The sequence below is a fragment of the Oncorhynchus tshawytscha genome, linkage group LG24 (assembly GCF_018296145.1).
Source record: "Oncorhynchus tshawytscha isolate Ot180627B linkage group LG24, Otsh_v2.0, whole genome shotgun sequence".
NCBI classification, from domain to species: Eukaryota; Metazoa; Chordata; class Actinopteri; order Salmoniformes; family Salmonidae; genus Oncorhynchus; species Oncorhynchus tshawytscha.
In genome coordinates this window covers 17,433,228-17,457,765 of record NC_056452.1, presented here as the reverse complement: position 1 = coordinate 17,457,765, position 24,538 = coordinate 17,433,228, and the positions used below count along the sequence as shown (strand labels likewise).

General features: G+C 41.6%; 1 protein-coding gene across 2 annotated transcripts in view; it reads right to left on the bottom strand.

The window, feature by feature from the left end:
* Positions 1-1,782: 1,782 nt before the first annotated feature.
* Positions 1,783-24,538, bottom strand: part of LOC112223528 (arf-GAP with dual PH domain-containing protein 1) — a 32,093-nt gene continuing 9,337 nt past the window's right edge. Inside the window, exons 2-10 of one of the 2 annotated variants that reach the window (XM_024386594.2) lie at positions 20,494-20,624; positions 19,821-19,912; positions 16,940-17,022; positions 7,132-7,244; positions 6,124-6,288; positions 4,196-4,279; positions 3,581-3,715; positions 3,214-3,442; positions 1,783-2,530 (exon numbers count right to left, since the gene is read on the bottom strand). In XM_024386594.2, coding sequence (XP_024242362.1) covers positions 2,502-2,530; positions 3,214-3,442; positions 3,581-3,715; positions 4,196-4,279; positions 6,124-6,288; positions 7,132-7,244; positions 16,940-17,022; positions 19,821-19,912; positions 20,494-20,624 — 1,061 coding nt within the window. In that variant the 3' untranslated portion in view covers positions 1,783-2,501. The remainder of the gene's footprint in view (positions 2,531-3,213; positions 3,443-3,580; positions 3,716-4,195; positions 4,280-6,123; positions 6,289-7,131; positions 7,245-16,939; positions 17,023-19,820; positions 19,913-20,493; positions 20,625-24,538) is intronic. The other variant, XM_024386595.2, reaches the window with a different exon arrangement.

Sequence of the window (24,538 nt, the reverse complement as noted above, 5' to 3'; positions counted from 1 at the left end):
GTGCTAGAGAGAGAGAGAAGTAAACAGAAAAAGATACCCTTCAGAGAGAGGGAGCTCTTATCATTATGATGAAAACCAACCTAATGCATCATTACACTGTTCCTTCCACATTATTTCATTATTCGTTTGATAATATTAACACAAAGTAAACAAGAAAAGGTCAATAGGATTGTCAAGTTTATTTCACTGGCAGACCTGCAAAATGATGATGCACGTTGTGGTGATGTATGACATGACCCATAGTGCCCTCTAGTGTTTTGCAATGGTAAACACACATTCATTTAATCAGCTCGGGGAGATGAAACATACAGTACCAGTCAAACTTTTGGACACACCTTCTTATTCAAGTTGAATTACTATTTTTTTTGTTTTACTATTTTCTACATTGTAGAACTAAGAAATAACACATATGGAATCATGTAGTAACCAAAAAAGTGTTAAAAAAATTAAAATAAACTTTATATTTGAGATTCTTCAAAGTAGCCACCCTTTGCCTTGATGACAGCTTTGCACAGTCTTGGCATTCTCTCAACCAGCTTCACCTGGAATGCTTTTCCAACAGTCTTGAAGGAGTTCCCACATATATTGAGCACTTGTTGGCTGCTTTTCCTTCACTTTGCGGTCCAATTCATCACAAACAATCTCAATTGGGTTGAGGTCAGGTGATTGTGGAGGCCAGGTCATCTGATGCAGCACTCAATCACTCCTTATTGGTCAAATAGCCCTTACACAGCCTGGAGGTGTGTTTTGGGTCATTGTCCTGTTGAAAAACAAATGATAGTCCCACTAAGCACAAACCAGATGGGATGGCGTATCGCTGCAGAATGCTGTGGTAGCCATACTGGTTAAGTGTGCCTTGAATTCTAAATAAATCACTGACAGTGTCAACAGCAAAGCACCCCCACACCATCACACCTCCTCCATGCTTCACGGTGGGAACCACACATGGAGATCATCCGTTCACCTACTCTGCGTCTCACAAAGACACAGTGGTTGGAACCAAAAATCTCAAATTTGGACTCATCAGACTAAAGGACAGATTTCCACCAGTCTAATGTTCATTGCTCATGTTTCTTGGCCCAAGCAAATCTATTTTTCTTATTGGTGTCCTTTAGTAGTGGTTTCTTTGAAGCAACTTCGACCATGAAGGCCTGATTCACACAGTCTCCTCTGAACAGTTGATGTTGAGATGTCTGTTACTTGAACTCTGTGAGGCATTTATTTGGGCTGCAATCTGAGGTGCTGTTAACTCTAATGAACTTATCCTCTGCAGCAGAGGTAACTCTGGGTCTTCATTTCCTGTGGTGGTCCTCATGAGAGCCAGTTTCATCATTGCCCTTGAAGGTTTTTGCAACTACACTGTCAAGAACTTTCAAAGTTCTTGACATTTTCCAGATTGACTGACCTTCATGTCTTAAAGTAATGATGGACTGTAATTTCGCATTGCTTATTTGAGCTGTTCTTGCCATAATATGGATTTGGCCTTTTAAATAGGGCTATCTTCTGTATACACACACCTACCATGACACAACACGACTGATTGGCTCAAGCGCATTAAGAAGGAAAGAAATTCCACAAATTAACAAGTCACAGCTGTTAATTGAAATGAATTCCAGGTGATTACCTCATGAAGCTGGTTGAGAGAATGCCAAGAGTGTGCAAAGCTGTCATCAAGGCAAAGGGTGGCTACTTTGAATAATCTAAAATCTAAAATATATTTTGATTTGTTTAACACTTTTTTGGTTACTATATGATTCCACAGTTATTTCATAGTTTTGATGTCTTCACTATTATTCTACAATGTAGAAAATAATAAAAAATAAAGAAAAACACTGGAATGAGTAGGTGTGTCCAAACATTTGAATGGTACTGGATACAGTAAGATATTAAATACATTTTACAATCCTGTTGCATGAAGCAGCATTCACTGAGATTCAAAATATTTACATTTGCATTTCAAAAATAAATTACTGCCATGATGAGTAAAACCCTAGCTGTGTACAGAAGCATAGGTTGTCAGCACCTTGAAAGGCAAATGTGTGCTGATTATGCAGAACAATCTGAGAAATTGCATAAATCCACTGGCATCAAAAGTGTCAAATCAATAATTAAAATGACAGTACTGCTCTCAACAAACACGGCGAACATGACTCCTTAGTATACAACAAGGGATGCTGATCACAACACTTAGAGCAGGGGGTGCAGTTTGGAGGGTCGATGTGGAGAGCAGCAGCAGGGGTGTTGATGTTTCTGTGTCCTTTTCTCTCCTCTCAAACCCCCTGACCTCTAACCCCAGGTTTGGGCATCAGGTCAGGAGAGGTGGAGAAGAAAGTGTTTTCTATTGATACCTCTCTCCTCTCGGATGCATTTCTTCCATGTCTACCATCTTGCTCCCTCTGTAAAGGTACACTAGAACCCCATAGACTTATTCTGGGGTCTCTGTAGAGAAATCCTGTCTGTTCTGGTCTTAGTCCAGTAGACCGACAGCTCTAGCTCCAGTCTCAGGGCTTGTGTTTGAAGTGGGCCTCCACTGCACGGTGAAGAGCAGAAAACCAGTCAGTGTTACCACAACATAGAGATATAATTACATAGAGATGCATATAGACACTGTATATAAAGAGGTAATCATACAATACATTGCTTTGGACTACAGGTGCTGTATCTTAACTTGATCTTCCTGCTGTTGCAGGAATTTTCCTGCAAAGCATGAAATGAGAACTGTAGTGTATTCAAGGTTTAAAAAGGCTTCTAAAGTTTGTAATCGGAACATTAAACTGTCAGATTTGATTTGCCCTAACGAAAAATGTATCAACCCCTACAACATTTTTCCATTCACATTTCCTGTTGCTGCAGGATTCTTTTCCTGCTGTGAGAAGCAGGGGCAAATTAAGATACGGCATTTGTACCTCTAAAAACACATTGACAATCTATACTTAAATGAATTAAAACCAACCCTTGAGCTATGGAGTTACCCGGTGTGCAGGCTTTTGTTTCAGCCTGGTCAAAAAACATTGGCTTCAACCTAGCAACTGCTTGTGAGACCTTGACGAGTTAAACTGGGTGTTGTACATACCCTGCAAACATTACTGCAAAGATGTAACATCTGCATAAATGCATACTCCAGAGTACACCTAACATAGTGCATACTTTTGAGAACACCTAATCTGGTGCATACGTTTGAGTACACCTGTATAATGCATCTTACTGACTAACCTGCGTACTCCTGTGGTCTCATGGGTCTGTTGATAACCCTCTGGAAAGCAGTGATCCAGTCTTTCTGCTCCGCCTCCGTCTCGCAGGCAAACAGGAACTTCCTGTCTGGTGTTACTATGGTGATGCCATGGTTCCAGTGGTAGCCCTGGGTGGAAGGGGGAAGGCCCGGGAGCACGGTGTAGCTGTTCTCCTTACTGCCGATGAAAACCTCTCCCCTCGCATAGGCATCCTGAGAGAGGAGGGGGAGAGAGGCGAGGAGAAAGAGATCAGAGAATAAAGTATGCCGCAGAATCAAAAGTTATGAGGAGTAGGGTTCATTCAGAATCAATCAGTTATTTTAGTGTCGGGTGTGATGCTGTCTCCTCACCAGAGGATCTTTGAAGTACATGAGTCTCCTGTCATCCATGGTGAACCACCTCTTCTTAAAGCCCTCTGTGTGTTTTGGGCCTGTTTTCTCCATGAAGCCCTCCTTCATGAAGCTACGCGTCAGTTTGGGCACCAGCTGAAGGAGAAGACAAGAGAGAAAACAATATAATATTGTCTAATTTGGTGTTTAATGGTGGTTGTTCGGTTATAAACATCAGTGTAAGAACTTGACGTACACTATGAAATCTTAAACCAGGTTTATTCACCCCAAAGGATGGAACAGTGGAAGAGATAAAGACATGGTTCTACCAGTGGTGGTATATATACCCCAGTGTGGGGTGGAGTCTCCTCCTTCTCGCTAAACATTGCATCTTTATTGCCAGGCAGGAAATTAAGTGATACTGGCAATAAACTGTTCCTTCTCCCTTAATGTGACCTGACGTAATTGCATTGATCATATACATTCCTCCTACAGATACCCATTAACTTCTGGTGTAGACTCTAGACTATGTCACCCCTCATGTCTCTAGCATAACTAATGATTAATAATATTCAAAGTTCAGAAATCCGAACCCATCATTGTCATTTCAAAGTACTGCATGTGTTGTGGCCTCACCTCCTCGTCACTGGCTCCAGGGAAGGCCACCTGAAGGTAATGAAACCTGGCAGCTCTGATAGCGTTGAACCAGTCCACCATTTCCTACCAAAATAAAGACACAAGAGCATCCTAGTCAGATACATGCCTTATTCAGAGTCATTCCTACATAGAATAAAATAAAACTGATACAGTATAGAACATAGGAGACATGATTAAGCTATTATATCCATAGCCATGGGAAGTAGAGGTGCTGAGGGTGCTGCAGCACCCCTTAAAAAAATCAGAATTAGAAAATATATATTAGTACAAATAAATATTCTTTTTGGAAACATTTTTTCCTCTCTCACAAAAGTAGTGCACTGGGCCTTTAATAGTATTTGCAGACCAATAGATATTTGTAACGTGGGGGAAAAATGTTTTCAGCATCTCCGCTTTGGCAGAAAAGGTAGCTGTATAATTATGAACAGTATCTTGCAGGATTCGATAGTTGGAATTGTAAGAGTCGACTGGATTCCAGAAAGAACAAAACCATGTCCTCAAACATTTACATCAAAAGGTGAAAAGTTATGGGCAAAGACCCAAAACATCCACATCAATTTGAATATCAAAAAAATGAAAAAAAGCCATTTTTTTGCCTTATTAATTTACTGTCCTTACAAGCCACTAAATATCAATATACATGACTGTATTGTACATTGGCTGATCATCTAGGTTTCTACCTGTAGACTTTCCATCACCACGAAGAAAAACTATTCACTATTAATACAGTAATTGAGTACACTGGGTCAGTTGGTAGAGCATAACACTTGCAGCACCAGGGTTATGGGTTCGATTCCCACAGAGGACCAGTACGAAAATGTATTCACAATGTAAGTTGCTCTGGATAAAAACATCTACTAAAATGTAAAAGGAATGAATAGACTATTTCAGTTCACAAAGAAATAGCTTGCATTTGCAAAGTATTTCACGAAACTGGAAAACGTACTCAAGTTACAAATTCTGGTAAACCAATTTTTTCACAAAAGTAGTGCATTGGGCCTTTTACTAGTCCTGTATTTGCTGCAAAAAAAATTCAGCACCTCCATCCCCAAACTACTTCCCCCAGCTATGATAATACCATGACATGGCAGCTTTACTATTGCTGTTCTGTTCAAGCCTGCTATTGTGTCTGTTGACCAACAGATGGGGCTGTACGCTCTGTGGCTTTCATCCCACAGAGAATGAAAGTCACAAAATTGTCTATATCGTAAAAATTCATGAAAACATACATGAGCTTTTTTGGTTTTCATTTCAGGTTAGAATTAGGCATATGGTTAGCAGTGTGGTTAGGGTTGGATTTAAGGTTAGGGTCAGGTTTCAAATCTGAGAAGAGAAATTGTACAAAGAGGCAGGGTCTATGACTTTGTGACTGTGGTAACATGTGACGACCACAGAGAAGGCTGACTCACGACTGAGAGAGATGATCATCTGGTGTGCTAAGCAGTAAACCCTCAGAGAAAAACAGCCTATGTGCCTGCTAGCAAGCTAGCAAGCCAGCCCTTTGTGTAAACAACTCCCTCCACATTTCTCTAAACAGTTCCACATTTCTCAGATTACATGGCAGGATTACGAGTAAAACTACATGTCACAGTGAAGACTGATGTCTACTGATTAAACAGACATTTTCATTTCCACTCTCACTCAGTTATCCAGAACAGCCCATCTCCATTAGAGACCTAGACACTGAAATAGTACAATCAGATTGAGTTGAACAGACTAAATCAGCGTTCCATGACATGAGGAACAGCAGCAGATTGGGTGTACCATTGAAATGTTGATTCCTCATGCATAATATCTCTAACAATTCAGTGCATTTACACCAAACCATTGGCTATACTGGCATAAACAGATCTGGGACCAGGCTACATAAATATTGCCCATTTGTCACAGTCAACCATATGTGTCACCTTAGAGTCGCTGTGGTACACAAAGATGTTCCTGGTGCTGTTGTCTCTAAGGTAGGTGATCTGCAGGCCGTAGGGGTTGCCTATCTTAGCCGGTTGGAACGTAGCGTTGAGAGTTTCAATCTTCATCACCGCCTTGGGGTCCCGCGCCTGGGGGAGATACACAAACTATACAGTACAGAAATACGGGGTGGGGGGGGGGATACCTAGTCAGTTGCACAACTGAATGCATTCGAAATGTGTCTTCCGCATTTAACCCAACCCTTCTTAATCATTATACATATAACTTGTTAGAATAACACATACTGTATGTTTACAGTAAACACAAACATGACGTCTTTTGAGGCATTTGTTTGCGTTTCCTTGTAGACACATACCTGTATACTGTACATAGCCTGCTATACAAGTACTCATGTTTAACTTCAGGTGGTTAACTTCAGGTGGTTAACTTCAGGTGGTTAACTTCAGGTGGTTAACTTCAGGTGGTTAACTTCAGGTGGTTAACTTCAGATGGTTAACTTCAGATGGTTAACTTCAGATGGTTAACTTCAGATGGTTAACTTCAGGTTGGTTAACTTCAGGTGGTTAACTTCAGGTGGTTAACTTCAGGTGGTTAACTTCAGGTGGTTAACTTCAGATGGTTAACTTCAGATGGTTAACTTCAGGTTGGTTAACTTCAGGTGGTTAACTTCAGGTGGTTAACTTCAGGTGGTTAACTTCAGGTGGTTAACTTCAGATGGTTAACTTCAGGTGGTTAACTTCAGGTGGTTAACTTCAGATGGTTAACTTCAGATGGTTAACTTCAGATGGTTAACTTCAGGTTGTTTAACTTCAGGTTGTTTAACTTCAGGTGGTTAACTTCAGGTGGTTAACTTCAGGTGGTTAACTTCAGGTGGTTAACTTCAGGTGGTTAACTTGAAAGCTAGTAGCATAAAGTTAGCTGGAGATGACATTTCCCAGCAACATGCTTGTGTTCATGTGCGAGAGCATTCGTGTTGACTCCAGCCTTACCTCCTGCTTGCTGAAGTACTTGAGCGCCCCCTCTCGTTCCGACAGGATGAATTTCCTACTGAGGAACTGACCGTTGTCTCGGCCCCGTTTCCATAGAAACCCCTCTCTGTACCCTGGGTAGATAGAGACACATCAGACAAACTCAGACAAACTGACACAGTGGAGGTGAAAGAGCGAGAGAGATAGAAAGACAGAGATATGGAAGAGGTGGGAGAGAGAACATGAGAGAAAGAAGGAGAAATAACTCTCTGGTGTAATAAAGAAATACCAAAGCAGATGGTGGGAGAGTGAAAGAGAGACAGAAAAAGAGAGGCTTTAGCAGAAAGAGAGTGCATGAGAGAGGAAGTCAAAGAAAAGATGACAGGGAGAAAGAATAACCTCCCTGATGGGAAAGTACATCCTTTTACATGTTAATGACACAGTGCTCTATTTAAGCAACAAGGCCCGAGGGGGTGTGGTATATGGCCAATATACCATATAAGGACTGTTCTTAGTCACGATGCAACACCCTTAATCGTGGTATATTGGACATATACCACAAACCCCCAAGGTGCCTTAGTGCTATTATAAACTGGTTACCAGCGTAATTAGAATAATAAAAATACATGTTTTGTTATACCAGTGGTATACGGTTTGATATACCACGGCTTTCAGCCAGTCAGCATTCAGGGCTCGAACCACCCAGTTTATAATTCTCAATAAGTTCTTCCCAGTCTATTTTTGGCCCTCTTACAGACAGGAAGTAGTTTCATTATATGATGTGGCAGTACAGAGCACTGTATGTAATTCATTACAGGCTACACACGCACTTCATCTCTCTCACTCTCCTTCTCTCTCCCTCCTCCCCCTCTAGTTCGCTCTTTACTTCTCTATTTTCCTTTCACCTCCCTCCCACTCTCTCACTCCGTGGAATGTCAGTTATACTGTAAGTATCCTCCTCTATCTCTCTCTCCTTTTCCTCTCTCAAATACACTCATAACCCCTATTTTCAATCTCCTTTTCCCATCCAGCACCCCTCAAGTTCCATACCCCCCACGTCTCTCCTCCCTCATGTTCCATACCCCCCACGTCTCTCCTCTCTCATGTTCCATACCCCCACGTCTCTCCACCCTCATGTTCCATACCCCCACATCTCTCCCCCTCACTTCCATACCCCCCCCACTTACATACCACCCAATTCTCTCCTCACGCCTCTGTCCCATTTTCTCCTCCCTCTCATCTCTCCATCCCCTGGTGACAGAGATTGGTGTCTCTCTTTTCCCAGTCTGACATGAATCATTCACCTTGCATTACCTCATCGATCAATAACAACCTCCCCCCTCCACCTCCCTCTCTTTCTCTGCATACAGAATCAATACTGCCATCGACCACAGGGGAGGTTAGTTTACTACCACTGTCCTTGCTCTACAGAAGCTAACAGAACATCTAGGACCCTGAAGAGGGTAGAAACTATGGATCTATTGATTTTAACCCTGGGTACATCTGATGCAAATGCATTGATGATGCAAATATATGTGATACAAATATATGTGATGTAAATAGATATAAACTAATATAAATCTCCTGCCCAATGCATCCATCTGTATTTACAGCCAGTCATACAACTGTGTGTGTGTGTGTGTGTGTGTGAGAGTGCGTGCCTCTGTGTGTGTGTACATGTGTGCGTGTATGTGTGGCTGCGCAAGACGCATGTGTATGTGTGCACATAAAGAGGAAGTTGAATCTCATGGTAAACAGACAAGGTCATCTTTATGAAATGGGAATCCAGTCTGGCTCCAATAAGAGCAAGATAGCCTTCACGCAATGAAACAAGACTCATTCACTGACACTGTCTCCGTTAAGTAAGAACACAAACAAGCACAATTACGAAAACAAGGCCAGACATAGTCACTCTGCCTTTATCCTATGCCTCAGTCATCCTTTCTCAAATCAAATCAGATTTTATTTGTCACATGCGCCGAATTCAACAGGTGTAGTAGACCTTACAGTGAAATTCTTACTTACAAGCCCTTAACCAACAACGCAGTTCAGGAAATAGAGTTAAGAAAATATTTATTAAATAACTAAGGTAAAAAATGGAATAAAATGTAACACAAAATATCTTAAATTCATAGTTCCCAAACAAAGCATTTCTGTGGAAAGGACTTGAAATATTCTGACTAGATGATGCAGGGGTAAAGGACTTGAAATATTCTGACTAGATGATGCAGGGGTAAAGGATTTGAAATATTCTGACTAGATGATGCAGGGGTAAAGGACTTGAAATATTCTGACTAGATGATGCAGGGGTAAAGGACTTGAAATATTCTGACTAGATGATGCAGGGGTAAAGGACTTGAAATATTCTGACTAGATGATGCAGGGGTAAAGGACTTGAAATATTCTGACTAGATGATGCAGGGGTAAAGGACTTGAAATATTCTGACTCGATGATGCAGGGGTAAAGGATTTGAAATATTCTGACTAGATGATGCAGGGGTAAAGGACTTGAAATATTCTGACTAGATGATGCAGGGGTAAAGGATTTGAAATATTCTGACTAGATGATGCAGGGGTAAAGGACTTGAAATATTCTGACTAGATGATGCAGGGGTAAAGGACTTGAAATATTCTGACTAGATGATGCAGGGGTAAAGGATTTGAAATATTCTGACTAGATGATGCAGGGGTAAAGGACTTGAAATATTCTGACTAGATGATGCAGGGGTAAAGGATTTGAAATATTCTGACTAGATGATGCAGGGGTAAAGGACTTGAAATATTCTGACTAGATGATGCAGGGGTAAAGGACTTGAAATATTCTGACTAGATGATGCAGGGGTAAAGGATTTGAAATATTCTGACTCGATGATGCAGGGGTAAAGGACTTGTCACTAAACTCAAGTTTTTTTCAGTATTTGCAAATTGTTTAGGCAATGCTTTGCTGTCATGACAGAGAAGGACTATTTGTTTGCTAGATTTTCCATAGCTCTGCATCCATAGCTTTGCATAGGCAAAGCTTGTGTGTGTGTGTGTGTGTGTGTCTGTGTGTTTGTCGCCGTGTGTGTATGTGTGCATGTGTTTGTCTCTGTGTGTGTGTGTCTGTGTGTCTCTCTCTCTGTGTGTGTGTGTGTGTTTGTGTGTCAACTAGGGCTGTGGAGGTCATGACATTTTGTCAGCCGGTGATTGTCAAGCAAATAACTGCTGGTCTCACGGGAATTGGCCGTTAATGAACATTTAGCATCTCCTGGCTTCCACGCATAGCCTACAAGCTACTGATGCAGACCTTTGGAACATCTACATTTTAAAAAGTCTCAGAAATCCATAGAGTCCACCATCACAATAAATATTTTTCTGTATTTTAGACAGGTCTAAAGAATCATGATAAGAAGAAAATGTAGACTATTTCAGAAGAACAGAATAGAATACTCCTTGTCCTTATGTTAGGTCCTGATCTGGCTATGCCATATGGCTGTGGGCTACACTAGTTCATTTAGCAGTCAAGATTTGCTTAGTATTCCTTGGCATTATTTTAAATCATTGTATAGTATGAAGAATACAATTGAACATAGCTGACTGAAATAGAAAGGATGTTTTCTCCAAGATATTTGGGAGTGGGCACATGCGGCTATTCTGTTTTGAGCGGTTAACAAACAAACAGCTCTTTCTATATGCTTCACTTAGAGTTATTTATACAACTTTAGTTGTGATCAAAACATATAGACCAACATTTGTATTTTTTATACGTTCTAAGGCTGCATGAAAGGCATGACCTCTACTTTGTTTCATGCGCAGGCTGTACACACTTCATCAGTCTCTCATTCACAAATTGACAAGCACTTGATAATGTGTCGAATTTCCCAGAGGCATCCCCTTTGTGTGGCTGTAATGCCACCTAAAAAAATCCATGCCTTTAGTGGCCAGTGGCCATTGTGCCCTTGGGCTGAATATAATAATTATAATTCCCTTTTCCTGGCAGCGTGCTCCGAAGCACCTCTACCTCACATGGCTCTCTCAGATAGCTCAATTCTTATTAGCCAATTCCATTCACGTGATCGGGTCTTTCTCACAGGCACATGTGAAGACAGACACATCGGGGATGCAACTCCGTGTGTCCTTATCCAATTCCAAGGCGCACATTGAAGATATTGGAAGAACTTTCCACATTAACATTTTGTCAGTCAACAAGCCGAACGAACAGCAAAAGCACGAGCCTAACAACTTTTGTACTAAGTGGGACAATAGATTGACATAGGCTGCCTATGTCAATCTACTATCTCTCACAGGACAAAAGGTGACCTATTCTATTCTGTGCGTGAAATAAATATTCCAAACATAGTCTGGGACAGATGCGGGATGCGATAGATCCCAAATGAATACAACCACTAGAAACGAGGCTTACACAACAGATCAGAACTTTTAGTTTAAATATGACCTTATAAGCGTGAATGTTCCAAAATGCAATCAATTAGCAGGAAAACATCATTCTCAAGTGACCTCAAATGCGATTATGCATGTAATGCTTTTAGGTGCATTTTTATGGTGAAAATGACCTTCCCCAAATTTGCCAGTTAGTCTCTACACCTGTTGTAAAGCGGATTAATGTGCTTAATTTTAAGAATATATTTGGCCACTTTAGTTGTGATGCAAACCTTATCAAAACATATAGGCATATGGGCTAGGCTACGTGAGGTGTGTGACTATGATTTTAAAAAGGCATCATTCACAAGTGATAATACAGTAAATAATTCACAAGTGATAGGCTAATATTGTCATCCATCATTAATTTTGTCTTTACATAGAGTGCCTCCGGAAAGTATTCAGACCCCTTGACTTATTCCACATTTTGTTATGTAACAGCCTTATGCTAAAAATGGATGAAATAAATACAAATAATCAGCAATCTACACACAATGCCCAATAATGACAAATCAAAAACAGGTTTTTAGAATTTTTTGCAAATGTTTTCAAAATAAAAAGCAGAAATACCTTATTTACATAAGTATTCAGACCATTTGCTATGAGACTCGAAATTGAGCTCAGGTGCATCCTGTTTCCATTGATCATTCTTGAGATGTTTCTAAAACTTGATTGGAGTCCACCAGTGGTAAATTCAATTTATTGGACATGATTTGGAAAGGCACACACCTGTCTATATAACGTCCCACAGTTGACAGTGCATGTCAGGGCAAAAACCAAACCATGAGGTCGAAGGACTTGTTCGTAGAGCTCCGAGACAGGGTTATGTCGAGACACAGATCTGGGGAAGGGTACCAAAACATTTCTGCAGCATTAAAGGTCCCCAAAAACACAGTGGACATTCCTAAATGGAAGAAGTTTGGAACCAGCAAGACCCTTTCTTGAGCTGGCCGCCCGGCCAAACTGAGCAATCTAGGGAGAAGGACCTTGTTCAGGGAGGTGACCAAGAACTCTTCGGTCACTATGACAGAGTTCTAAATTTCCTCCGTGAGAACATTCCAGAAGGACAACAATCTTTGCAGCACTCCACAAATCAGGTATTTATGGTAGAGTGGCCAGACGGAAGCCACTCCTCAGTAAAAGGCACATGACAGGCCGCTTGGAGTTTGCCAAAAGGCACCTAAAGACTCTCAGACCATAAGAAACAAGATTCTCTGGTCTGATGAAATCAAGATTGAACTCTTTGGTGCTCAGCATATGTGGGAACTCCTTCAAGACTGTTGGAAAAGCATTCCAGGTGAAGCTGGTTGAGGGAATGCCAAGAGTATGCAAAGCTGTCATCATTAAACACTTTTCTGGTTATTACATGATTCCATATGCGTTATTTCGTAGTTTTGATGTCTTCACTATTATTCTACAATGTAGAAAATAGTAGAAATAAAGAAAAACCCTGGAATCAGTAGGTGTGTCCAAACTTTTGACTGGTACTGTATGTGTGACTTTAAACAAATGTAGAATGCACCATTATCATGCATCATCCAGACGTTCTAGACGACCAATTCTCATAGCTTTTAGCCGTACCCTTATTCTACTCCTCCTATGTTCCTCTGGCGATGTAGAGGTGAATCCAGGCCCTGCAGTGCCTAGCTCCACTCCTATTCCCCAGGTGCTCTCTTTTGACGACTTCTGTAACCGTAATAGCCTTGGTTTCATGCATGTTAACATTAGAAGCCTCCTCCCTAAGTTTGTTCTATTCACTGCTTTAGCACACTCTGCCAACCCGGATGTTCTAGCTGTGTCTGAATCCTGGCTTAGGAAGACCACCAAAAATTCAGAAATTTTAATTCCAAACTACAACATTTTCAGACAAGATAGAACTGCCAAAGGGGGCGGTGTTGCAATCTACTGCAAAGATAGCCTGCAGAGTTCTGTCCTACTATCCAGGTCTGTACCCAAACAATTTGAACTTCTACTTTTAAAAATCCACCTCTTTAAAAACAAGTCTCTCACCGTTGCCGCCTGCTATAGACCACCCCTGCCCCCAGCTGTGCTCTGGACACCATATGTGAACTGATTGCCCCCCATCTATCTTCAGAGTTCGTGCTGCTAGGCGACCTAAACTGGAACATGCTTAACACCCCAGCCATCCTACAATCTAAACTTGATGCCCTCAATCTCACACAAATTATCAATGAACCTACAAGGTACCTCCCCAAAGCCTTAAACACGGGCACCCTCATAGATATCATCCTAACCAACTTCCCCTCTAAATACACCTCTGCTGTCTTCAACCAAGATCTCAGCGATCACTGCCTCATTGCCTGCATCTGTAATGGGTCAGCGGTCAAACGACCTCCACTCATCACTGTAAAACGCTCCCTGAAACACTTCTGTGAGCAGGCCTTTCTAATCGACCTGGCTGGGGTATCCTGGAAGGATATTGATCTCATCCCGTCAGTAGAGGATGCCTGGATATTTTTTTAAAATGCCTTCCTAACCATCTTAAATAAACATGCCCCATTCAAGAAATTTAGAACCAGGAACAGATATAGCCCTTGGTTCTCCCCAGACCTGACTGCCCTTAACCAACACAAAAACATCCTATGGCGTTCTGCATTAACATCGAACAGCCCCCGTGATATGCAGCTGTTCAGGGAAGCTAGAAACCATTATACACAGGCAGTTAGAAAAGCCAAGGCTAGCTTTTTCAAGCAGAAATTTGCTTCCTGCAACACTAACTCAAAAAAGTTCTGGGACACTATAAAGTCCATGGAGAATAAGAACACCTCCTCCCAGCCGCCCACTGCACTGAAGATAGGAAACACTGTCACCACTGATAAATCCACCATAATTGAGAATTTCAATAAGCATTTTTCTACGGCTGGCCATGCTTTCCACCTGGCTACTCCTACCCCGGTCAACAGCACTGCACCCCCAGCAGCAACTCGCCCAAGCCTTCCCCATTTCTCTTTCTCCCAAATCCATTCAGCTGATGTTCTGAAAGAGCTGCAAAATCTGGACCCCTACAAATCAGCCGGGCTAGACAATCTGGACCCTTTCTTTCTAAAATTATCTGCCGAAATTGTTGCCACCCCTATTACTAGCCTGTTCAACCTCTCTTTCGTGTCGTCTGAGATTCCCAAAGATTGGAAAGCAGCTGCGGTCATCCCCCTCTTCAAAGGGGGGGACACTCTTGACCCAAACTGCTACAGACCTATATCTATCCTACCGTGCCTTTCTAAGGTCTTCGAAAGCCAAGTCAACAAACAGATTACCGACCATTTCGAATCTCACCATACCTTCTCTGCTATGCAATCCGGTTTCAGAGCCGGTCATGGGTGCACCTCAGCCACGCTCAAAGTCCTAAACGATATCTTAACCGCCATCGATAAGAAACATTACTGTGCAGCCGTATTCATTGATCTGGCCAAGGCTTTCGACTCTGTCAATCACCACATCCTCATCGGCAGACTCGACAGCCTTGGTTTCTCAAATGATTGCCTCGCCTGGTTCACCAACTACTTCTCTGATAGAGTTCAGTGTGTCAAATCGGAGGGTCTGCTGTCCGGACCTCTGGCAGTCTCTATGGGGGTGCCACAGGGTTCAATTCTTGGACCGAGTCTCTTCTCTGTATACATCAATGAGGTCGCTCTTGCTGCTGGTGAATCTCTGATCCACCTCTACGCAGACGACACCATTCTGTATACTTCCGGCCCTTCTTTGGACACTGTGTTAACAACCCTCCAGGCAAGCTTCAATGCCATACAACTCTCCTTCCGTGGCCTCCAATTGCTCTTAAATACAAGTAAAACTAAATGCATGCTCTTCAACAGATCGCTACCTGCACCTACCCGCCTGTCCAACATCACTACTCTGGACGGCTCTGACTTAGAATACGTGGACAACTACAAATACTTAGGTGTCTGGTTAGACTGTAAACTCTCCTTCCAGACCCATATCAAACATCTCCAATCCAAAGTTAAATCTAGAATTGGCTTCCTATTTCGCAACAAAGCATCCTTCACTCATGCTGCCAAACATACCCTTGTAAAACTGACCATCCTACCAATCCTCGACTTTGGCGATGTCATTTACAAAATAGCCTCCAATACCCTACTCAACAAATTGGATGCAGTCTATCACAGTGCAATCCGTTTTGTCACCAAAGCCCCATATACTACCCACCATTGCGACCTGTACGCTCTCGTTGGCTGGCCCTCGCTTCATACTCGTCGCCAAACCCACTGGCTCCATGTCATCTACAAGACCCTGCTAGGTAAAGTCCCCCTTATCTCAGCTCGCTGGTCACCATAGCATCTCCCACCTGTAGCACACGCTCCAGCAGGTATATCTCTCTAGTCACCCCCAAAACCAATTCTTTCTTTGGCCGCCTCTCCTTCCAGTTCTCTGCTGCCAATGACTGGAACGAACTACAAAAATCTCTGAAACTGGAAACACTTATCTCCCTCACTAGCTTTAAGCACCAACTGTCAGAGCAGCTCACAGATTACTGCACCTGTACATAGCCCACCTATAATTTAGCCCAAACAACTACCTCTTTCCCAACTGTATTTAATTTTTATTTATTTATTTATTTTGCTCCTTTGCACCCCATTATTTTTATTTCTACTTTGCACATTCTTCCATTGCAAAACTACCATTCCAGTGTTTTACTTGCTATATTGTATTTACTTTGCCACCATGGCCTTTTTTGCCTTTACCTCCCTTCTCACCTCATTTGCTCACATTGTATATAGACTTGTTTATACTGTATTATTGACTGTATGTTTGTTTTACTCCATGTGTAACTCTGTGTCGTTGTATCTGTCGAACTGCTTTGCTTTATCTTGGCCAGGTCGCAATTGTAAATGAGAACTTGTTCTCAACTTGCCTACCTGGTTAAATAAAGGTAAAATAAATAAATAAACCTGCCATTTAAATCTATGCACTTAACTAGCGAATGGAGGAAGCTTTTCCCGTGGTTCATTTTCATGCCAACCTGGTAGGCTATACTCCTGTTGTAAACATAAGCAATGTGCTAAATACTAGGAAAGTAGAGAAATACATATAGTAGGCCTAGCCTATAGAAAGCTGATGGGATCCTCCTATTTTTAAGAGGACATCAACACTGTTTTCTCACACAATTGCATAGCCTATGGAAATGTTGCACAACATGAGCTTATGGGCTCTAATTAAGTGTTTGATTGGATTTTCGAATACATATGCATTGATAGAGGGACAATAGAGTGCTGAGTACTAGGCAGTTATGAAGTTTGGTAGGCTACTAATGACCATCAGCACCATCAGCACATGAGGAAGCATAATTACTGTGAATTTGACTGCCGTCATGACTCGTAACTGCCGGTGTGGCGGTAATATGGTCACCGTAACAGCCCTAATGTCAGCTCACCTGCAGAGTAAGGCTCCTGTTTCTCGATGAACTCAAACTCGTTCCTCTCGTACCTGGCTCGGATCCATTGCTCCCGCAGTAGCCTGGAACACAATGACGCAATGGACGTGTTTCACCTTCTCTCAGGGTTCTCTATAGCACAGGTGCCATGCTGTTAGCTGAACGGGTGACGGGATAACAAGCTGGGAGTTTGGGACTCAGGCCACATTTCTACTGCTGTGACAAATTCTCTTTTCCTTTCTTCTCCATTTCCCGTATACACCCACACACACACACACACACACACACACACACACACACACACAAACACCTTTACTCCAGGATAAAAAGATTGATGAGAGTGATAGAGGATCTATCTTTAGATCTATCTTTAGTTGTGTGTGACGAGGAGAACATTGCCATGCCAACAACAGCATCTCCTCTTTCTCTCTGATAGACCTACATACAGTATAAAAACACCTCTTTCAGATGTTCCCATCTTTCTTTCCTGTCACTTATAATCATGTCAGTATGGTCAGACAGTATTTTGCAGCTTTTCTGAAAGCACAAGCACCAGATTATTCATAAAGAAATATATACATTTTAGTCATTTAGCAGACGCTCTTATCCAGAGCGACTTACAGGATAAATTAGGGTTAAGTGCCTTGCTCAAGGGCACATTGACATATTCACCTAGTCAGCTCAGGGATTGGAACCGGCGACCTTTCGGTTACTGGCCCAATGCTCTTAACTGCTAGGCTACCTAGATTAAAGTAATCCATTCGATTGACACAAAAAAATCTGCCTCTCACTATCAACTCTCTCACAAGTAATATGCTAGTTAGTTTAGTACCCACAGAGAAGAGTAATGGCACAGACAACACACTGTTTTTAAAGAGGCATACATCTGCAGTGTATTAGTCACCAGAGTTGGGATTAATTCCACAAATTCCATTCTAATTAAATTCCCTGTCCCTGTAAATTCCATTGAAGTCGGTCTTTGAATTCAGAGATAATTCACTTCCTCTCAATTCCAATGTTAGGTAAATTCAGTTTTTTTTATAATAAATCCATTAATTCCATTAACTGGGAATATATTTAATTAAATTTCAAATAAATTACGTAAATTAATTCCAATATTGGAATATTGGAATTTCAAATGAATTGGAATTGACCCCAACCCTGGTAGTCACACTTCACACTTTAGCCTCATATGAAGTCGGAAGTTTACATACACTTAGTTTAGAGTAATTAAAACTTGTTTTTTAACCACTCGTTTTTCAACCAAATTTCTTATCAACAAACTATAGTTTTGGCCAGTCAGTTAGGACATCTACTTGTGCATGACACAAGTCATTTTTCCAACAATTGTTTACAGACTGATTGCGTCACTTACAATTCACTGTATCACAATTCCAGTGGATCAGAAATGTACATACACTAAGTTGACTGTGCCTTTAAACAGCTTGGAAAATTCCAGAAAATTATGTAATGGCTTTAGAAGCTTCTGATAGGCTAATTGACATAATTTGAGTCAATAGGAGGTGTACCTGTGGATGTATTTCAAGGCCTACCTTCAAATTCAGTGCCTCTTTGCTTGACAACATGGGAAAATCTAAAGAAATCAGACAAGACCTCAGAAAAAACATTGTAGACCTCTACAAGTCCAGTTCATCATTTTCATTCATTTCCAAAAGTCTGAAGGTACCACGTTCATCTGTACAAACAATAGTACGCAAGTATAAACACCATGGGACCACACAGCCGTCAGACCGCTCAGGAAGCAGACACGTTCTGTCTCCTAGAGATGAACATACTTTGGTGCGAAAGGTGCAAATCAATCCCAGAACAACAGCAAAGGACCTTGTGAAGATGCTGGAGGAAACAGGTACAAAAGTATCTATATCCACAGTAAAACGAGTCCTATATCAACATAACCGGAAAGGCTGCTCAGCAAAGAAGAAGCCACTGCTCCAAAACTGCCATAAAAAAGCCAGACTACGGTTTGTAACTGCACATGGGGACGAAGATCGTACTTTTGGAGAAATGTACTCTGGTCTGATGAAACAAAAATAAAACTGTTTGGCCATAATGACCTTCGTTATGTTTGGAGGAAAAAGGGGGAGGCTTGCAAGCCGAAGAACACCATCCCAACCGTGAAGCACGGGAGTGGTAGCATCATGTTGTGGGGGTGCTTTGCTGCAGGAGGGACTGGTGCACTTCATAAAATAGATGGCATCATGAGGATGAAAAATTATGTGGATATATTGAAGCAACATCTCAAGACATCAGTCAGGAAGTTAAAGCTTGGTCGCAAATGGGTCTTCCAAATGGACAATGACCCCAAGCATACTTCCAAAGTTGTGGCAAAATGGCTTAAGGACAACAAAGTCAAGGTATTGGATTGGCCATCACAAAGCCCTGACCTCAATCATATAGAAAATGTGTGGACAGAACTGAAAAAGCGTGTGCGAGTAAGGAGGCCTACAAACCTGACTCAGTTACACCAGCTCTGTCAGGAGGAATGGGCCAAGATTCACCCAACTTATTGTGGGAAACTTGTGGAAGGCTACACGAAACGTTTGACCCAAGATAAACCATTTAAAGGCAATGCTACCAAATACTAATTGACTGTATGTAAACTTCTGAAACACTGGGAATGTGATGAAAGAAATAAAAGCTGAAATAAATCATTCTCTACTATTATTCTGACATTTCACAATCTTAAAATAAAGTGGTGATCCTAACTGACATAAGACAGTGCATTTTTACTAGGATTAAATGTCAGGAATTGTGATGCAATTTGGCTAAGGTGTATGTAAACTTCCGACTTCAACTCTACATACCAACGGACCGAACAATGTTGTTAGTTCATTATAACTCAGTGACGTGGGTGACTTACTTGCAGTCTGTGTGTTTGGGTCTGTAGTAGAATGCTGGAACCTTCTGTTCGTACTTAGCTTTGGCTGCTTCGTTACCCATGGCAGCCATTAGCTGACGGTAGACGGAACAAATCCATTAATGTATTGACAACACATAAGGGGCATTTTTAAGACTGATATTTACGGGAAGGAAACTAAGAGTAGTACTAAATTGCAGTCCAAGCATCTTGTTTTCTGTCTTTATGTTTCCCTCAGGGAATTATCAGCAACTCCAATCAACACGTCTTGTTGTAACTTTAGTCTGAGAATCCTCTATCCCTTCTAACCCCCGGGTAGTGCTATGCCGAGTCTATCACTCTCCCTCAAGGCTTTCACTCCCCAAATCTCATCCGTGGTGGTCTCTTGGAGTTGACATTATTATTGCATTTAGAAATGATGAACAAGTCCCTGTGGGAATTAGGCTTTCCAGTCTAAAGAAGGCAATGTGCGAGACACACTACTGGAACTGACTGATGGTCCGTTTTTTGTTGTTGTTTGGCCTAAAATGGGCAGACTTAAGAAGCTGGATGGCAAGATCTGATCTCAAATCAGGTTGTAATTGGCAATTGGTGACAACTGTAATTAGGACCAATGTGATGCAATATAATATACATTCATTCATGCTTCCCCCTCTGGTACAGTAGGGTTACTGACCTCCACCTCTGAGGCCTCCCATGACTCCTGCTGGACGGACTTGACCCTGCTGATGTGGGGGATGCCTCTGTGGAGGAGAGAGCAGCCCTGGCACACAAATACACCCAAAGTCACCGACGCCCAGTCTGGCTCTGAGGAGAGAGACGGGGAGGCGGGAGGGGACAGAGGGGAGGGAGAGGCGGAATGGAGAAGGGGGGAGAGAGCAGGGGGGATAGAGCGATATGGAGGGAGGGGGAAGGAACAGAAGGGAAGATACAGGGTCATAAACGCGGTGCAACAGAAGGGATATGAGCTCAGTGTTCAAACTATAAATATTAAAAGTGCTGACGCACGCACTTCTGAAAGGTATTAGGTGCAAAGTAAAGAGGCCAATATAACTGAAGGAGTAAAGGACACGTGCTGCGTAGAGAGAGAAAGAGAAACAGATACCACGTGTGTATGTTTGTGTGTGTGTGTGTGTGTGTGTGTGTGTGTGTGTGTGTGTGGACAAAGGGGAAATAATATTTAGGCTTAGCACAGGAAACAGGCTGAGATATTCACTGATAAAAATCCACAGACAGTATTAAAGCACTGTTCATCAGAACACCAGGCCATTGCTAGTCTATTACACGCATCCACGCACACACACAAACACACACAGCCACTACAGAGATCTGGCAGACAAACACATGAACTCTGCAGAGAACACTTTGCTATGGAAGGAATAGACTGCATTGTATCAGCCACAAACATGAATATGAACATGCACTTGGGAATTTTTTAGACACAGCATTAAGATTAGAGGTCGACCGATCATGATTTTTCAACGCCGATACCGATACCGATTATTGGAGGGCCAAAAAAAGCCAATACCGATTAAATCGGCTGATTTTTATATATATATATATATATATATATATATTTGTAATAATGACAATTACAACAATACTGAATGAACAATGAACACTTTTATTTTAACTTAATATAATACATAAATAAAAACTATTTGGTCTCAAATATATAATGAAACATGTTCAATTTGGTTTAAATAATGCAAAAACACAATGTTGGAGAAGAAAGTAAAAGTGCAATATGTGCCATGTAAAAAAGCTAACATGTAAGTTCCTTGCTCAGAACATGAGAAATTATGAAACCTGGTGATATTCAGTTAAGAAGTTTTAGGTTGTAGTTATTATAGGAATTATAGGACTATTTCTCTCTATACCATTTGTATTTCATACACCTTTGACTATTGGATGTTCTTATAGGCACTATTGTATTGCCAGCCTAATCTGGGGAGTTGATGGGCTTAAAGTCATAAACAGCGCTGTGCTTCAAGCATTGCTATGAGCTACTGGCAAACGCAGTAAAGTGTTGTTTGAATGAATGCTTACGAGTCTGCTGCTGCCTATCACCGCTCAGTCAGACTACTCTATCAAATATCAAATCATATCCTTAATTATAATATAATAAACACACAGAAATAAGAGCCTTTGGTCATTAGTACGGTAAAACGCAGAAACTATCATTTCGAAAACAAAACATTTATTCTTTCAGTGAAATACGGAACCGTTCCGTATTTTATTGAAATGGGTGGCAACCCTAAGTCTAAATATTACTGTTACATTGCACAACCTTCAATATTATGTCATAATTATATAAAATTCTGGCAAATTAATTACGGTCTTTGTTTGGAAGAAATTGTCTTCACACAGTTCGCAACGAGCCAGGCGGCCCAAACTGCTGCATATACCCTGACTCTGCTTGCAATGTAGGCAAGAGAAGTGACACAATTTCCCTAGTTAATATTTCCTGCTAACATGAATTTCTTTGAACTACATATGCAGGTTTAAAAATATATACTTGTGTCTTGATTTTAAGAAAGGCATTTTTGTTTATGGTTAGCTACATTTGTGCAACGATTGTGCTATTTTCGCGAATGCGCTTTTGTGAAATCATCACCTGTTTGGCGAAGTTGAAGTGGGCTGTGATTCGATGATAAATTAACAGGCACCGCATTGATTATATGGAACGCAGAACAAGCTAGATAACCTAGTAATATCATCATCAACCATGTGTCGTTAACTAGTGATTATGTGAAGATTGATTGTTTTTTATAAGATAAGTTTAATGCTAGCTAGCAACTTACCTTAGCTCCTTGCAGCCACAAGGTACTTTTGATGCTGCACTCACGTAACAGGTGGTCAGCCTGCCACGCAATCTCCTCGTGGATTGCAATGTAATCGGCCATAATCGGCATCCAAAAAGGCCGATTACCGATTGTTATGACAATTTAAAATCGGGCCCTAATTAATCGGCCATGCAGATTAATCTGTCGACCTCCATTCAAACACACACGCATGCACGCACACGCGATTCTGAGAGAGAAATTGTCTGACTGAATGACCTAATGCATTGACTCTAAAGAGAGCATTCATCCAGGAATTGCATAGACCTTTGAAAGCCTTTAAAAACACCATGAACATAGCCTAATCAGCTAATACCTATTATGTTTAAATGTGTGTGTCCGTCCAAAACTGCTGTTTGGGCTAAACGTATAAACTTCAATATCGTTTCAGCTTGCTTCAGCTCAATGCTTCTACTCAGTCTAATAGTTCCTGAGCTACTGGAACCTCTCATAATGTAACCACAGTTTGCATGGCTGGTGGGACCACCCTCTCAGCAGCTAACCCAGGTCTGACATCCAGTTCTAACAAACCACATTCACCCAAACATAGGGAAGGCTCTTCCAAACCCACATTCTTTGTGTTCATCTCTCACACACATACAGAAATTGGGAGGAGGAAAGAGAGAGATAGAGGTTGTGGGCCCTGCTTTGTGTGGACTTTGTGCCATTTCTCCATTGTATCCTTGCGCTCCGGCATCCCACGATATGTAATCAGGGTGTGGCCTCGTGTCCATAAACAATGACTCCATCTCTATGGAAACACTCCGCATCAGAACAGGCCACTCGACAGGGGGGTCACTAGGTATGTGAATCAGAGAGCAGAGCAGAGACACCACCCAGGAGAATGCCCTGACTGATCAACAACACAGAACACATTGGCTTTTGTCACTGGGATTTCCCTCAATGGAAATGGTCATCCACATGACATGACTGTTAATATCGGTGTGAAAAACACCACCGTTAACACACTTTGGATTCCCCTTGTGTGCGTGTGTATGCACCAGAGGAGGCTGGTGAAGGGAGAATGGCTCATAATAATGGATGGAATTGTATTGAAGACCACTCCCCTGCAGATGAACTAATTGCTCCAAATTGGTCTAGGCCACGCCCCTTCCCACTACACCGGTTGTCACTCCCAAATCCCCACTCCTCAGCCCCTTTCCGCCTGACCACAACACATCCTCTGATGACGAAGCCAGATGTTCCAGGTTTCCACGGGTGACATTCTCTTCCTTCCCTTCTGTGAGTGAAATAATCAGTAGGAGCCTTATGTATTACGTAGTAGTGTTTATGCAGCATATGCCCCGTTTTCTGACAGGCATCACAACTTCACAGGAGAACATAAGAAACTGTTCATCATACATTTTTGGCAGCTATTGACCAAGACCAATGGGAAACAGTTCAGATGAACCAGTTGTGTCTGGGGGTGATATGACCATCTATTGTATTTCATGAACATGTGAACATGTGAACATCTAAGAATTAAAATATTTATAAAAATATAAAAAATGTATCTGGGCACTTTCTATTTTTGATATTGCTACAATGAAAACACCTCCTGTATCCGGTGCATGTGACAAATACATTTTGATTTGATTACTGTGTGTTTACCTGAGACAGTAATGTGAAGAACAACATGACCTGCACCAAAGTCAGATTAGGATATAGGACTAGATTAAGTGCATTTTTACCTGGAGTTTTTCCTTATTGTAGGCTACTACTTTCACCACTTTTAGTCTTGAAATTTTTGGTTGTTTACTACACTTGTTGTTTACTTACTCACTCTGTTTAGCACATGGCCTCACATGTGAATCCTTAAAGGGATGGGTGGGGCTAAGGCTTAAGAGGGTGTGAACGATGCTGAATGGGTGTAGGCAA